We start from the raw sequence: 16,067 nt of genomic DNA, 5'->3' as shown, positions 1-16,067 counted from the left end.
CATTGAAATCACCCATACAACACACAGAACAGCGTACGTTTCAATAAAGAACAAGCTTAAAACAAGCATCCGAACGAACATTAAAGTATTGCATACCCCTCTCAGCAAAAATTGTGGTGGTTGTGCGACAGCATCGCTAAATTAACCTTAATTCACCTTAATTAAAACCAAAGGTCGGGGGTTCGACTCACAGCCAATTTCGAACATTCGAATGCCTTAGTTAACTATATTTTGTTTAACTGTGGCTGATTAACTTCACCATAATTAACACCAGTGATCGTGGGTTCGAGTGCCGTAACGAACTCCACCGCAATTAGACGTGCCTTATTATGTTCGCTATCGAACATGATAAGCGGACGACAGATGAGGGTTGATAAATTTTTATGCTGGCCGTATCATAACATTTATAATGTCACCGGGCTGCGTGAAGATGAGAAACTTGCACAATGATTACGCATACTTAGACAACTGCCCGAGGAGTTTCTGCAGGAATTTTTTACTGCGGTTTTGGCAACGACAAAATCGCAGTAAAAGGCTCTCCTAAAGGCGCTCCTAAAGGCAGTAAAAGGCGCTCCTAAAGTGCTAAATGGCAGCTGCCACAATCTGCACTTAGCCATTTCGGAATGGAATAATCTCCCAAGTAATATAGCTGAAATAACTGACCATATTATATTCAAACAAGCACTTAATGAAACATTCGTGAATTAATAACATTAACATTTCTTCCTGCCTTTCTTCAGATGTCATATTATTGTTTGTATAATTTAATAATTATTGGCGTATGATGTTGTCGAATTAGAAGTGGTGCAACGGTTGTATAGCACGTACTACTTCTTATAAGGATATTCGACTTACAATGTATATTGTATATCATTGTATATTGTATATCAATTGTTCTCCCCCCCCCCCCCCCCCTATGTAATTCCCAAGCTTGGCCTTTAGGGTAAATAAATAAAAAAAATCAGTTCATGCAGAAAAAGGTAGACATCCTAATGTGTGTTGGCGACAAATGCGCTTGTGATTGTCCGATAAGACCTACTTTACACGCTACGATAAATTTAGAGCACACTAATGCAAAGGTATAGTAACCTCTGCTTTTGTTCTAAAAAAAAAGGGTTTTGCAGTTATTCCCGCTCCGGTTGGCAGTGACAGCTGCAATGAGCTCAGTCTCCCGGTCGTTTTGACGTCCGCCAGTAGAATCCAATAGGGATCTTTTCCCTAGTTTGTAACGAATTAAATATGCAATTCCCGAGCAGAGCTCGAGCTACACGCTTAGTGCGAGTCGAAGATTCTACCTCTTATTTACTCCGCGGATGGCTGCAGCGAAGTATGCCGTGCTTGGGAAATACTCTGCTAGCCTCCTGAGCGGTGTAGTTAAAATTTCCTGCTGACGCCATGCTGCTTCAGATTATTGATAAACCACTACATCGAGGTAGGAAATGATGAGCCAGTGGCAAGAAGCGACAGGCAGGGTAAGAAAGATGAGGTGGAAGAAAGAGTTGTGTCTTTTTGCTTCTGTACCATCAGGGAGTGCCACGTATGTACACAAACGAAGAAAAAAGAATGTGGGAACGCTACCACAAGTTGTGTTTTCGAAAGGAGATGTCTCGCGTGGAGCTACGAATGTTTACAGAGAATAATGCCGCACGAAGCAGCCTAGGTCCACTGCGCATATTTGGCGAGTCATCGCGCCTCCACAGTGCAATGAGCGAAACCGGAAATTTATATACACTTTTCACAAGAATGTCGCGATTTGTGATAGTGGTAACTCAGCAAAGCCGCTGGAATCTTCGCTTGGTCAGTTCGTCCAAGAAAAAAAAAAGAAAACAATTTCTTGCACAGGTCGCCGTCGGAGAGGGGAGCTGGAAAATAGGCGGTAACTGCTGTCATTGGGTCTTGCCTAGAAACTATTAGGATCAACCAGGCTAAGAGCAATGCCATATGCTGAAATAGAGGATACGGACAAATATATTTGGTGCTAATTTAGCCGAAAAAAATGCTGCGTTGAACACCAAATATTTTTGTGTGAACTTGGTACGGAAGAAACTCCTAGGTAAACATATTGTTCGACCAGAGCCGACATGTGGTGATTACCTGCTATACAGGTTATTTCACGCAACTTGACCAACATTAAATATAGGCAAACATCACGTGGCTCGACCGAACTAAGCTAATATTAGCCGTCGCTTGGAGATACTCAAGTTTATTTTAGAGCGCAGCTCTTTGGCGTCCGTTCCTGGGTTTCGCGTCGTCGTCGGCGTTGTCGTCGGCCTCGTAACCAGCTCCCCCCCCCTTTCATCCCCCCAGCGCTAGCAGCGACCGACTGATACCGCTGGATGCCGCTGACGCCGCTAGAGAGTCAAGATAACGTGACTGCATAGAACACCGTCGCCGCCATGCAGAAAGAGGAGGAAAGGGTCCCCCTCCCCTTTTCTTGTGTGGCGGATAGGGTGCTCTTCAGTTGCTGACGCGCCGGTTATTTCACGTAGGCCCCGGCACGTCGACGAATACGTGACCACCTTCCCACGGCTAGACCTGGTTCTTAGCGCTGCGGAAGCGAGGGTATCATATTGTTTGTGTCGGCATCGGCTGCGTTGTCCCTGAAACCAACTCCGCAGCTGGGGTTGACTCACTATCGGCGTCAGCGGCATCAGTCAGTCGCTGCTATTTCTTCCCTCCTCCCTTTATCGTGTTGTCCGCTTGCTGCGCGCGCTTCTGCCCCCATCGTTTGCCGCTGGGTGTACACGCCGCCCCCCTCCCCCCTCTTCCTGCGAGTCTCCGGTTGTCAAAGCGCCGGCTCGAACTTAATTCCTTTCTTCGCTCCTCCTCCAATGCAACCCCTGTGCGGTGGCAATCAGAGAGCCAGATCGGTGGCGGCGGAAATGTTTGGCACGTCACATGAAGTTGGCGAACTGTGCGCCGCAAAGTTGCCCAACGGCTTGCTGGTAGTAGCTGCCTACTTCGCCCCTACCGCACTCACGAAAGACGTCGTGCACTTCCTGCAACTCGCATTAACCGTCCATCGATCCACACCGATGTTAGTAGTGGGGGACTTTAATGTTGACATAAAGACAAACAGAAATTTCCTAACACTTATGCGGGAGAACATCCCGTTCCTCTCGCTCGTAACGCGTCCCACGGCTGTGACAACCTCGCGAGGCACTTGTATAGATCTCGTCTTTGAGAATCAAGCATTGGTGTACCAAGTCGAACATATATCAGTCTATTTCTCCGACCACAAAGCTTCCTTCATGACTGTCAAGAACTGTTCATGGAGTCTTTGTTAAAGGAATACGTGTGAAAAATAAAAAAAAATTCTGTGATAGCGCATACATGTGTTGCTCGATTTCTTTGCCTCAATCTATCGAAAAGGTGAAACAGCTTATTTGCTGCGCTCAAATTTCGCATTAGGAAGTAACGTAATCGTAGGTAATTTTTTTTGCATGTGGCTAATTACACAATTAGTCTTAATACTGAACTTCTCAAGTATTATAATTGGACGAGAAGTCTCAATCATAACTTTGCACAGCAACATGAAAACCCCCCGATACTGCCTTCTGTTGCTCAATACCTGCTACATAAGAGTTTTTCCGAGCATGAAATAAGCCCACGAATGCACACAACATTGCCGCGCGACCGGCCGCACAAGGCACTTTGCGTGTATTCGCGGACTCGTTTCACGCACGGAAAAACACTTTAATGTAGCGCGTATTGAGCTACACAAAGCTGTATCGGGAGTCTCTTATGTTACTCTATAATCTTCTCATTGACACTTTTGATATATTTATAATAATTGAGAAGTTCATTATTTGTTAATTAAGGTATCTGAATAGGCGGGCAGCAAAACAAAAAAAATATCTCAGCGTGTCCAAGTGACGGCTAACAAGCTTACCTTGGTTCTTTCTACCTACGTAGTATTTGCATATATTTGAAGTTTGGCTCAAGATAAGTGAAACATCTCGTATAGTTGGAAACTGACCCCCTGTATCCCCCCAGATGACCAGCCCTTCCCCTGCACTACGTGTCGATCACTCAGCGTTCGACTCTTTTGCAGACATACCGGCGCTCAGCGAGAGTGGGGCTATATCTTCGCGCTGTTCATGCTGATGGCCACAGGATCCCTCGTCACCTACGTCGTTCTCACCTCCTCAGGTGAACCACTTCGATGCTCTTCAACGAGGCGGTGCTTACCAAGCTCTTAAGCTCTTCTCATTTTGATGGGGCGTGGTTCGTCACGCAAAAATAATACAGTTTTGTGGCGACGACTTTCTTTCAGCCACGCTTAATTTTCTTTTAAATCCTAAATGGGCTGCCCTCGTATATTTATAAAAACGTATTGCATAAATTCAGGCAACACCTTATCCGGCCGGAAGTCCGGTAATGCGCTGGATAGTAGTCTCTCCAGTAATATTATCTGCAAGGCAAGCTGTTCTGGACAGTTAGCGCTGAAAGCCTGCTGACATCAAACTGTATGTGTTCGGCACGCCTCATCACCTTGCTGAAAAAAAAAAACATCCCAGACACTTGTGTTCGCTTGAGTGCCTGTAATGTGATAACATTGCGATTTGATAAATTACCCGAAGATGTAGTTAACACTAATACAACAGAATCGTTCGTTCAGCTTTCCAATAACCTTTTCTTCGACCTCTATATTGCCGCAATGAAAGCAGTTGCTTTTGCGTTACGCTTTTTCGTTGTTATTTTGTTTATGTACTGCACTGTTGTATGCTCATGTTTATTCCTGTTACGTATAGTGTTACAATGATGTATGTACATGTTTTTGTTGTGTTCTTAATTTATAATTGACATTTGTAATTTACGTTGCAGTATGTACCCACTCCTGCTTGGGCCCGAATAGGGCCTGCAGTATTGGTATATAAATAAAAAAATATAATTTGATGATCATGATTCGATAGACGCATATCTTTTGCTACCTCAAGTTATCTGTGAAGTTTGTCGCTGTGATCTGATGCTATTGTCTACGGGTTGGTGTCTGATAGTACACTATACCATCACAGCGCTCAACAGAAACACAACCGCTCAAAGGATTTTCGATCGTTTCTTTTTTTCGTAAACACAACACGTACATGCCTGCCATGTGAATTTCACTCGATTTTGCTGCGCGGCTTTGTTGCCAGGGTTCCTGATGTGACTGCGAGCGTAGCTATTCGCGAATCAGGTGACACATTATAGAACGTTCTAGTGCTTTCCAGAAAGACGTGCCAGTTTATTTAATAAATCGTGGAGTTTAACTTCCCGGAGTATATACCACAGGGAGTTATGAGGGATGCGTTAGTGCAAGGGCGGGAATAATTTGCTCCTCCGCGAATTCGTTACCCACACAACCAAAGCACAATAGACGAGCACTTTGCGTTCCGTCAGTATCAAAAAGCGGCACCTGTTGCTGGGAACGAACCGGTCACCACGTGCTGAGCAGCGTAATTCCATAGCAACTGTATTAGAACGCTCGGTGTGCATGAGGTTTTAGGTGCAATATGTATCATGTAGCACGTCCTAGAATTCAGCTCTTCGTTACCCCGCCATTTGGAAGATTCGACGACACATTTATAAAAGTGGCCGGATTCAAGCGGTCGTCGTTTGACTCGAGGATCACTTACTGCGGTTCTTGCAATCTCCGCGTGGGTGCATGTTAGTCATAGATTAGAAGAGCGCAAGGTCGTTCAATGAACTGTTTACAGTACTCTATCTCTGGCTTCCTTCGTGCCTATATGCTGTGACAATATAGTAATGATATATTTCCATGAACAATAATTTTTAATTTGCGCTTAGCTAATTGCGAGTATTCTTTTTCAACTACTCGTCCATTCAACGCAGCGGACCCTATTTGGGAAAGTAGCCAACGCAGTCCGTTTGCTAATGAAGTAAAATTCGTAACTTCTCAATAGCTCGTTTTTTAAAAAAAAGGGCCCACATTACAAAGCCAGTATTGCAGTGGGGCACCACAGGAAGCAAGTAACGCGATTTTAAACGCACCATTAATTGTTTAGACATTTGTGAACAAAAAAAATTACCGACGATTACGTTACTTCCTAATGCGAAATTTGAGCGCAGCAAATAAGCTGTTTCACCTTTTCGATAGATTGAGGCAAAGAAATAGAGCAACACATGTATGCGCTATCACAGAATTTTTTTTTCACACGTATTCCTTTAACAAAGACTCCACTAACAGTTCTTGACAGTCATGAAGGAAGCTTTGTGGTCGGAGAAATAGACTGATATATGTTCGACTTGGTACACCAATGCTTGATTCTCAAAGACGAGATCTATACAAGTGCCTCGCGAGGTTGTCACAGCCGTGGGACGCGTTACGAGCGAGAGGAACGGGATGTTCTCCCGCATAAGTGTTAGGAAATTGCTGTTTGTCTTTATGTCAACATTAAAGTCCCCCACTACTAACATCGGTGTGGATCGATGGACGGTTAATGCGAGTTGCAGGAAGTGCACGACGTCTTTCGTGAGTGCGGTAGCGGACTCACGAAAGCGGTATCAGTCGGTCGCTCCTAGCGCTGGGGGGATGAAAGGGGGGCGGAGCTGGTTACGAGGGCGACGATAACGCCGACGACGACGCGAAACCCAGGAACGGACGCCAAAGAGCCATTTGTGTAGCCAGCCCTCCTCCACAGTCTCTCCTCCTCCCTTCCATCATCCTCCCTCGCCCGGAGAGCCGACAGCGCGCATGCGCGGCGGCGGAGCAGATTCGTCGGCGAGCTGGTTACGAGGCCGACGACAACGCCGACGACGACGCCGACGACGACGCGAAACCCAGGAACGGACGCCAAAGAGCCATTTGTGTAGCCAGCCCTCCTCCACAGTCTCTCCTCCTCCCTTCCATCATCCTCCCTCGCCCGGAGAGCCGACAGCGCGCATGCGCGGCGGCGGAGCAGCAGATTCGTCGGCGAGCTGGTTACGAGGCCGACGACAACGCCGACGACGACGACGACGCGAAACCCAGGAACGGACGCCAAAGAGCTGCGCTCTAAAAGATGTCCGCCGATTACGATACTGCCTAATGCAAAATTCGAAGCACAGCATTATACGTGTATTCATTCTGCGATATAGAGAGGCAAGGAATTCGATACTGAAATCACCGCACTGACTGGCAGTGGGCCAGTGCCGTTGGCGCCTTCGCAGAGAGAGGGGGGCAGTATGGAAACGCTGGCAAGGTGAGCGACATCGGAGCCAGCTGTGAAAGAGCACGACGAACACGCGGGCACTGGCACGTGCACGCTTGCGTGGTTTCGACGAGGGACGGCCACGCTGAACCCAGGAACGGGCGCATAAGGGCTGCGCTCTTAAAGCCCCTTATACTTCGTAAAGTAGTGCCACGCTCTGAAGAATGCCGCTTCCTCCTCGCGCACTCTGACCGAGGCCGCCGCTACGTCGCTAATAGAGAGTTTTAGTATTGGGGACGCAAGGCGTTGGGGCCCCAAGCGCTTGGGTGCGTTTGCGTTTGCGTACGCAAGCAGAAACGTGTTATAGGTTAGCGGCCCCAAACGCAAAGCGCAATGAGGTCGCATGCGCTCGCAACACCACAAACGTCTGATCGTTGCTGTGTTATCATTTTATAAAATATGAAATGAAGCGTATGAAGTAAAGTACATTAAACTCTTTTTATTAGAAGCAGTTAATAGAGAGGTTTACAGCGTCCTGTAATCGGGTAAACGCAGGCTGGGGCGTTGGAGCGGAGCCATGAACTAGAGCGGCCTGCATGGTGCTGCCACCTGGTTGCGCAAAGCTCAAACAGACAAAAACAGCTAATATTGCAGTAACCAAGTGTATTTTACTTTGCTGCGGGTATAAATTTTTGGCAGCAACACAATTACGCCAGTGCCGAAAATTTACACCGGCAGCGAAGTAGAATAGACTTGGTTACAGCAATATTAGCTGCTTTTGTCGATTTGAGCTTTGCGCCGCCAGGTGGATGCACCAAGCAGGCCGCTCTCGTTTATGGCTCCGCCCCAACACCCCAACTGCGTTTATTCGAATACCAGACACGCTAAACCTCTCCAATACACATAAAAACGACATCTGTCGACACTTGGCGAAAGATTTATTAGATTATCTACCCGCTAGCTACCCGTAAGTTCTCCTACACCACAAGAGTCACGTTGGTAACGTGACCACTTAGGGGCAGCGATGTTTTCGGCCGGCCAAACCCAAGGACGCAAGTAGACGTAGCGGTCTGAGCATGCGCAGTGCCGTCGCCCCTAGTTCTTGCGTACGCAAGCCGCTTGCGTCCCCTATACTAAAGCTCTCTATTGGCCTAAAAGCGTTACGTGGGCCCTCGTGCCTTGCTTCAGCGCCATTTTTGCTCGAGAAGCATCTACGGAGTGGCGAGGAGCGCATGTTGGCGCCGTTGCTACGCACGAGCAGTGTAGGTGGCGCCACGGTCCAGGAGGGAGTAAAACCCCTTAAACTTCGTAAAGTAGTGCCACGCTTTGAAGAATGCCGCCTCCTCCTCCAGCGCTCTGGCCGAAGCCGACACCGCGTCGCTATTGGCCTAATGGCATCACGTGGCCCCTTGCGCCGGCTTCGTTTGTTTACAGTCGCGTTTCAGTGCCATCTTTGCTCGAAAGGCGGCGCTTCTTGGCGGCATTCCTTCCGTTCCTATTCTGTGTTGTTTTGATCTTGTGAACGCCTTGAAGGATGTTTTGTGGCAACTGCGACGTCGCTTCACGTCATTTTCTGTTACCACGACCTGCTTCGCGTTTGGATGCCAATGTAGTTTTAGCAAAGGCAAGAATATGTTCGCGATACCGTCCGGTAAGCGCAACGGGTTAAGAAGAAAGACATGGCTTCACCGAATCGGGAGGGAGAACTTCCGACCAACTTGCTCCGCGCGACTATGTGATGTAAGTTGTGACTCTCTCAGAGTATTGTATGTGCCAGGCTTGCGTATTGTGCTGCGGGCATTAACGTAGTAGATATTGCACAGTTCACTGTGCATGTTGTCATTTGTACGCACGCTTTAACATGATTTTTACGCAACGTCTGCTTTGCTTATATGCGCACTACGTGGTCGTGTTAGTCATATTTGGTGCGCTTAATCGTTTTGAACGCCAACCGGCTTGAGTTCGCGGGCACGCGAGGCTGCGTGCGATAACGTGATTACGAAATTTTTAAGATTCAGCGCAGTCCTTTTGATAAAATTTCAGTCTCGATCATGAAAGCTCGTCAGGAGAGCAACTCTCTGCCTTTTGTGGTTACTTACTAGCCTTCTTTAGATAGACTAGCTTTGTTTGCCACATTTGTTCGTGTTCCTCGTTGGCGGTCGCCCGGTGGATTTGCGATACAGAGGCACCGATGAAAAGCGTGCGTGCTCTCCCGAAACCGTGTTACGCGGTGCGTTCGTCGTCGAGCGACCGCATCATAGGTAATTGAGACGTATGTGCTAATTCACGTGAGCTTTAAAGTGTGCGAAGCTTAAGATGCGGCGGTGGAGCACTCGCAAAGAAAACGTGCGGTCGCCCGCCCGTTCCCTGGCTGGTTTAGTCGTCGTTCGTGCTTAGTCGTTTGCTCGTTCATTCGCACGCTCGTTTAGTCGTTTGCTCGCTCGTTAGTTCGCGCGCTCATATAGTCGTTCGCTTGCTCGTCTATGCTACTATTAGTTTCTACAGTCACTATGCCTTATTGAGACGCGCTTGCTGTAGGACTCTTAGGCTGGTGCGTTTATTTACGCAATGAGACAATAAATGGTGCACACGGACTTGTGACTGCAAAGGCAAATCTGTAATGCATCTATGTGAAAATAAACTGTTAACTTGCAACTCGAATGCCGTTTCATATCATTTTAACCTATGGATAAAACATCATTTCACTTGTCGCAATTTCGGCCGCGTCATGGCAGGGTGATTTTTAGCGCGATCATGACTTCACTAATAAAGTCATATCTCGCAAATGTTACTTCGAAGGGAGTGCAGCCGTTCTCAATGCATGCACCTCAGTGCAACTCGGTTCGCGACAAGTACGTCACTTAGTAAACGGACGAACCAACGCACGATGAAGTGTTATTCGTGATAAGTCATTAACCTCAAAAAATTACTGAAGGCCACAGTAGTCTTGTTTGAGATTGGGTCAAGCATTGTTATCGCGCTCCCGCTTCGCGCACGAATGCTAAAAACTCATTTTATTTTCTTGTGTACGCACAGTCCCGACTCGATGATCGGCCGCGGTATTTCTGTCGGCGTTGAGACACGAGAAACATAATAGCACCAGCGCCCACCTCTGAGGCTTTGCGCGCGCTTAGATTGGCAAGCACGCACGTTGGCGGCACTGTAGCTTGTAATACACTTTCGAGCCTCCAGAGCAGTGATCTCCGTCAGCCTTTGTACGTCATAGCTGATACGCGCCGCGAATTCACATGGTAAGGGCGGCGCGGATTCTTTAGGCTGAGGGCTTGCTGGAAGCCAAGAGGTTGTCATTCGATGGTAAACGTGTTATTTACAACCATTCGCAACAATATCTTGCGACACGCCCTTGACAAATGTTGCGTACCTAACTGTAGGGCACGCGATACATTCGCAGTCGTCAACGCACAGCGTTAACACTCCGTCAGATACTTTCTTTAAGAAATAGTTATCAAAAAATGAAACAAAAGCTGCCGTTACCGAATTTGTATAAGCATCCGAGTAAAGATTCTATGCTGTACACGAAGTTACGCGGAGCTGGAAAGCCAACGTGAACGCCTAAAGAGCACTGGCTTGCTATTCGTGCATTCACTCTGCGAAAGGTCGTCTGCTGCGCTCGAGCAAGTAGGCGGTGCCATGGTCGAGGAGGGAGCGTGAAAGAGAGGAGAAACGAGGAGGAGTGAAGGCGGAGGAGGAGAGTGGCACTACTTTACGAAGTTTCAGGGGCTTTAGGAGGGAGCGTGAAGGAGATAAGAAACGAGGAGGAGTGAAGGCGGAGGAGGAGAGTGTCGCTGCTTTACGAAGTTTAAGGGGTTTTATGCGCTCTAGTACTATGGCGCCATCTCGTAGTCTCGTGCAGCACTCCCCTCTAGCTTTCTCCATACTGTCTTCCTTCGCTTTCCGCCTCATGCATTCCCTGTCAGAATTGAATTCCGGGGTTTCGCGTGCCTCAACCACGATTTGAATACGGGGCACGGTATAGTGGGGAACTGTGGAATAATCTTGACCATCAGGAGATCTTTAACGTGCCCCCAATGCATAGAATCCGGGCGTTTTTGGATTCCCCCCCCCCCCCCCCCCGTCGAAATGCGGAGCCTCGTCCTCCGCTTTCCTCCTCGCCCTCTCTTCGCTATTGCCGTCTTTAATCCCTCGTTGGGCTCCGCGTTCGTTCTTGCATCCTTCGCTGTGCTAATTCACTCGGTTACGTCAATGGACGCCGAGGCATGCTGACGCTTAACTTAGGAACGGGCGCCTAAGACGTACGTTCTAATAGTCGAATTTTTTTTACGCGCTGATACCGAAACAGGGCGCATAAACAGTTTCGGAAGCGGTGCCGACGTTATTGTCGACATTGTCATGACGTAGATCCGCAGGCTGTGATGACCTGTACAGGCGTAGTCGAGGTCAACGAGATATGATTTCGCGAGCTCAGTTACAAGGCGTGCTCTAGCGGTCATTCCGTTGATGTAAAAAAACAAAATGATGCGAGAAACATCATGTGGGCAGCATGCTTACGGCGGTTTCGACGCGCCCAGTTTCCCTGTCTAAGCGGGAAACTTGTGTCTCTTATTGTGAACGAGTACCTTAACAACGAATGACACTTTTAAAACCGTCTCTATTGCTTTTTCCTCCCGCAGCGCCCTCCCCCAATCCTAAAATCGCTGGCAGTAACAGTTATCAAATTAATTAACAATTTTCAGTCAATTAGCGAACGGCTTGTAACGGCTGCTTCACCATCTAGTGTCCACCGTACTGAACACACGAGCAGGGAGGAAACTGTAATCGTCTTGGTAAAATAATAAAACAGTGCAATAAAATATTTACTAAAATAGATTGCCCAGTAGGTACACAAACAGCTATCACTGTATAATATATCATGCAGCTATCACAACAGTACTAATTATGTACACAGATTAGGCGTTACGGAATCAGGGTGTAGACGAGCCGTACGTAAAAATACTGAAAGGTATGTATAGCCGCTCCACAGCCACCGTAGTCCTCCATAAAGAAAGCAACGAAATCCCAATAAAGATAGGCGTTAGGCAGGGAGATACGATCTCTCCAATGCTATTCACAGCGTGTTTACAGGAGGTATTCAGAGACCTGGATTGGGAAGAACTGGGGATAAGAGTTAACAGAGAATACCTTAGTAACTTGAGATTCACTGATGATATTGCCTTGCTTAGTAACTCAGGAGACCAATTGCAATGCATGCTCACTAACCTGGAGAGGCAAAGCAAAAGGGTGGGCCTAAAAATTATTCTGTAGAAAACTGAAGTAATGTTTACCAGTCTCTGAAGAGAACAACAATTTACGATAGGTAGCGAGGCACTGGAAGTGGTAAGGGAATACATTTACTTAGGGCAGGTAGTGACTACGGATCCTGATCATGAGACGGAAATAATCAGAAGAATAAGAATGGGCTGGGGTGCGTTTGGCAGGCATTCTCAGATCACGAACAGCAGGTTGCCATTATCCCTCAAGAGAAAAGTGTATAATAGCTGTGTCTTACCAGTGCTCACCTAAGGGGCAGAAACCTGGAGGCTTACGAAAAGGGTTCTACTCAAATTGAGGACGACGCAACGAACTATGGAAAGAAAAATGATAGGTGTAACGTTGAGGGATAAGAAAAGAGCAGATTGGGTGAGGGAACAAACGCGAGTTAATGACATCTTAGTTGAAATCAAGAAAAAGAAATGGGCATGGGCAGGACATGTAATGAGGAGGGAAGATAACCGATGGTCATTAAGGGTTACGGACTGGATTCCAAGGGAAGGGAAGCGTAGCAGGGGGCGGCAGAAAGTTAGGGGGGCGGATGAGATTAAGAAGTTTGCAGGGACGGCATGGCCACAATTAGTACATGACCGGGGTTGTTTGAGAATATGGGAGAGGCCTTTGCCCTGCAGTGGGCGTAACCAGGATGATTATTATTATTATGATGATGATGATGAGTCGAAATCAAGAAAAAGAAACGGGCATGGTCAGGACATGTAATGAGGAGGGAAGATTACCAATGGTCAATAAGGGTTACAGACTGGATTCTAAGGGAAAGGAAGCGTAGCAGGGGGCGGCAGAAAGTTAGATGGGCGGATGAGATGAGGAAGTTTGCTTGGACAACATGGGCCACAATTAGCACAGGACTGGGGTAGTTGGAGAAGTATGGGAGAGGGCTTCGCCCTGCAGTGGCCGTAACCAGGCAGCTGCTGCTGCTGATGATGATGGTGTACACAGAGGCCATACCTATCGCTTTACAACTACGTGCATGTATCATTAATATGTGAACTATAGACGCCGTTTTGTTAAAACCACCTGCATGCAGCCGTACGTACCGCTTTACAACTACGTGCATGTGATATACCTATGTGAGCTATAAAAACCGTTTTGTTAAAACCACCTGCACGCAGCGCAGTGTAGTAAAGAGCATTGGGCAATCCGATGTACACAAAGCATACCCCAGACAACAGCCCCCGTCCTCGTGTTACGTGGCTTTCTACGTCACACCACTCCGCTGCCCTTCCTTCAGCGCTATGTTCCTCTAGGCCTGCCCTTTGAGCCTTTCTTGCATCACTGAATTGCAGTCTTTAATGCGCATAACAACATTTGATGTATACGTGCGATGAGATACATTGCAAAACTCGTACCAGTGTAGGTCTACCCGTGCTTCTCAGTAGACTACCTTCATGATCGGCCGTTCGACACATTCCCGCTGAGGCCATACGCCTACATTGGCAAAGGCCAAGTTTTATGTAATGCGACGGCATAAAGAAGACTTTTCAGTTAAGGCGCTCGTGCCGTTGCTCCCGTATGGCCTACAGTGGTTACAGGGGGGGGGGGGAAACAAAAGCAAAATTTGCACATAATTTTGGACCACTATTGCAAAGACGGAAATGTTTACGACATTTTGCACAAATATTTCATGGGTCTACGTGACAGGAAGGTGCATCCGCTGACAACGTACAAGACATGCACTGACAAGACTGTGCATTGACATTGACTCGGTGTCTGATATCTTGAGGAATGAAATCGCTTTTTGTTGGAAAGGTGGTTGATAAGTTTTGCGGAGGCCGGCAAGAGAGAACTGCCACCCACTCGACTGTAGGAAGAAGCTGCACAGAAACGCCATACGGGTTCTTTAGAAACAAAGCTTCGTTGTTGAAGCAAAATTCGGGCTGGTTGGAGTATCGAAACCAGGAACAATGCCTCTCTGGAGTGGTGGCTCTAACACGTGAGCTAATCAGGAGACTGATATATTTCAGGGCGAATAATTCGTGCACGCACACAGAATGGGGCAAACTCGCGACACCGAAGACCACAATTTGGTGCCACATTGATGAAAAGGGATAAATGTAATTTCCGTGACTGTAGTACAAAGTTATGAAGGAAACCTATATGGATTTCTCAGAAACAAAGCTGCGCAGATGAAAGATTAAATTGAACAACCAAACGTAGCATCATCCCTTGAGATGGTGGGGGCTGTAAAAGGATATCGGTGGGCGCTATTGGGGTCATCGGCAGCCGAAGTAACAAGCGTCCAGATAAATTAGGTGTCTTGTGGGAAATTAGATCGCTTACATTAGTTGCTTGCCCGGGGCTATTGATAAATATGTGTAGAGGTAGTTGCGTTGCGGGGGAATTGTGGGTATGCTTGGACTAAATCTTGTGCGCATGGACAATATATCATATTGAACGTGTTTTGGAAACTTGGAAGCTCAACGACGAATAACAGAGCCACGCGTGGATATAGAAAAAAAAGCACCTGAGCACTCCATATGAGTTGTGAATCCGAAAGCATTTAATGTCCAATTGAACGCCGCTGAGCGCTCCTTCGAGTTTACACTAAGAGTAATGTCTTACAGTTTAGCTGCGGGGTGTGTTATCCAGCTTTGAAATATGAATTGGTGCAGGTTACTTCTTTCCTGCAATTTCTACGTTACGATGTTAGCTTCAGACCAGAATCATTTGCACAATATTGCCTAGAAATTAAGCGCATTTACTTTCCCATAGTGCGTTCGCTAATTTCTATGGTGAGCGTCAAGCTGACGAAGCGCTCTTCGGTGGCCACGCTGTTTTCATTCCAATTCATCTGGTCCGCTGCCCGCCTTCTCGCTCGTTTTGCTGCGTTCCTTCGCTGCCATACTTCGTATGCACTGCACTCGCGTGGACGGCCACGTTTCCTTATAGTTTTGAGGTTGCAGCCGCGGACGATATGTGGATGCTTCAGACTCCACAGCGGTGCCGGCTGGCCGAGCCCGCAAGCAGCAGCAGCCTGCGGTGCCAACACCTCATGCTACCGACGTCCTGCGCGACGAGAGACGGAGAAAACAGCAGCGGCCACCAAATCCGACCGGCGTGCGCAGCAGCTTAGCCTACCGGGGGCGAGAGAGAGAGAGAGAGAGAGAGAGAGAGATAGGGACTGCGCGCCGGCTTTTGAGAGAGCGATGACGTGGCGTCGCAACAAGACCGTCTCCTCCCACGCAACATCTGGCGCGCTATTGCAGCAGCAGGTACACCCTTTCTCCCGCTCTATTCCATCAATTTGTGCCCATGACTTGGCGTGCCGGTGACGTGTCATCGCAGCCGAGATGAATTCAGGTGCCGTTTCGCTGCTACAGACGCCGACGTTTTCGCCGAATGAGCCATTTGATGCTCTTGCACCACACTTGGTCGTTTCGCCCGAGAGGCAGAGCATTGATAGCAATAACAACGTATTAGACAATGAGATCAAGTAACGTGCGGAGTTCGGAAGTGTAGAGTGCAGTGAACATTATCTCGCTAACTAAGCAGGCAAAATATTACCTATGCACAGGTGTAGGTGCGCCGGTCACGGGGAGTGTGCGTGCTTGTACCAAAACTACCGTTTGACGTTGCCACTCTCTTCACTCTGTCAACTGTGCCGCATCTGAATAACTCGGATTACAA

At 47.7% G+C, this 16,067-nt stretch overlaps 1 protein-coding gene across 8 annotated transcripts in view; it reads left to right on the top strand.

Annotated features, from left to right (window-relative positions):
* The window catches only part of LOC135898887 (uncharacterized), a 129,436-nt gene that overhangs the window by 111,191 nt on the left and 2,178 nt on the right, over nucleotides 1–16,067 (top strand). For all 8 annotated transcript variants that reach the window (XM_065428128.2, XM_065428120.2, XM_065428111.2 and 5 more), the window contains one exon: nucleotides 4,055–4,152. In XM_065428128.2, the coding sequence (XP_065284200.1) occupies nucleotides 4,055–4,152 (98 nt within the window). The remainder of the gene's footprint in view (nucleotides 1–4,054; nucleotides 4,153–16,067) is intronic.

Source organism: Dermacentor albipictus, chromosome 10 (assembly GCF_038994185.2).
Source record: "Dermacentor albipictus isolate Rhodes 1998 colony chromosome 10, USDA_Dalb.pri_finalv2, whole genome shotgun sequence".
Classification (NCBI taxonomy): domain Eukaryota; kingdom Metazoa; phylum Arthropoda; class Arachnida; order Ixodida; family Ixodidae; genus Dermacentor; species Dermacentor albipictus.
This window is presented reverse-complemented; position numbering and strand designations above follow the sequence as displayed.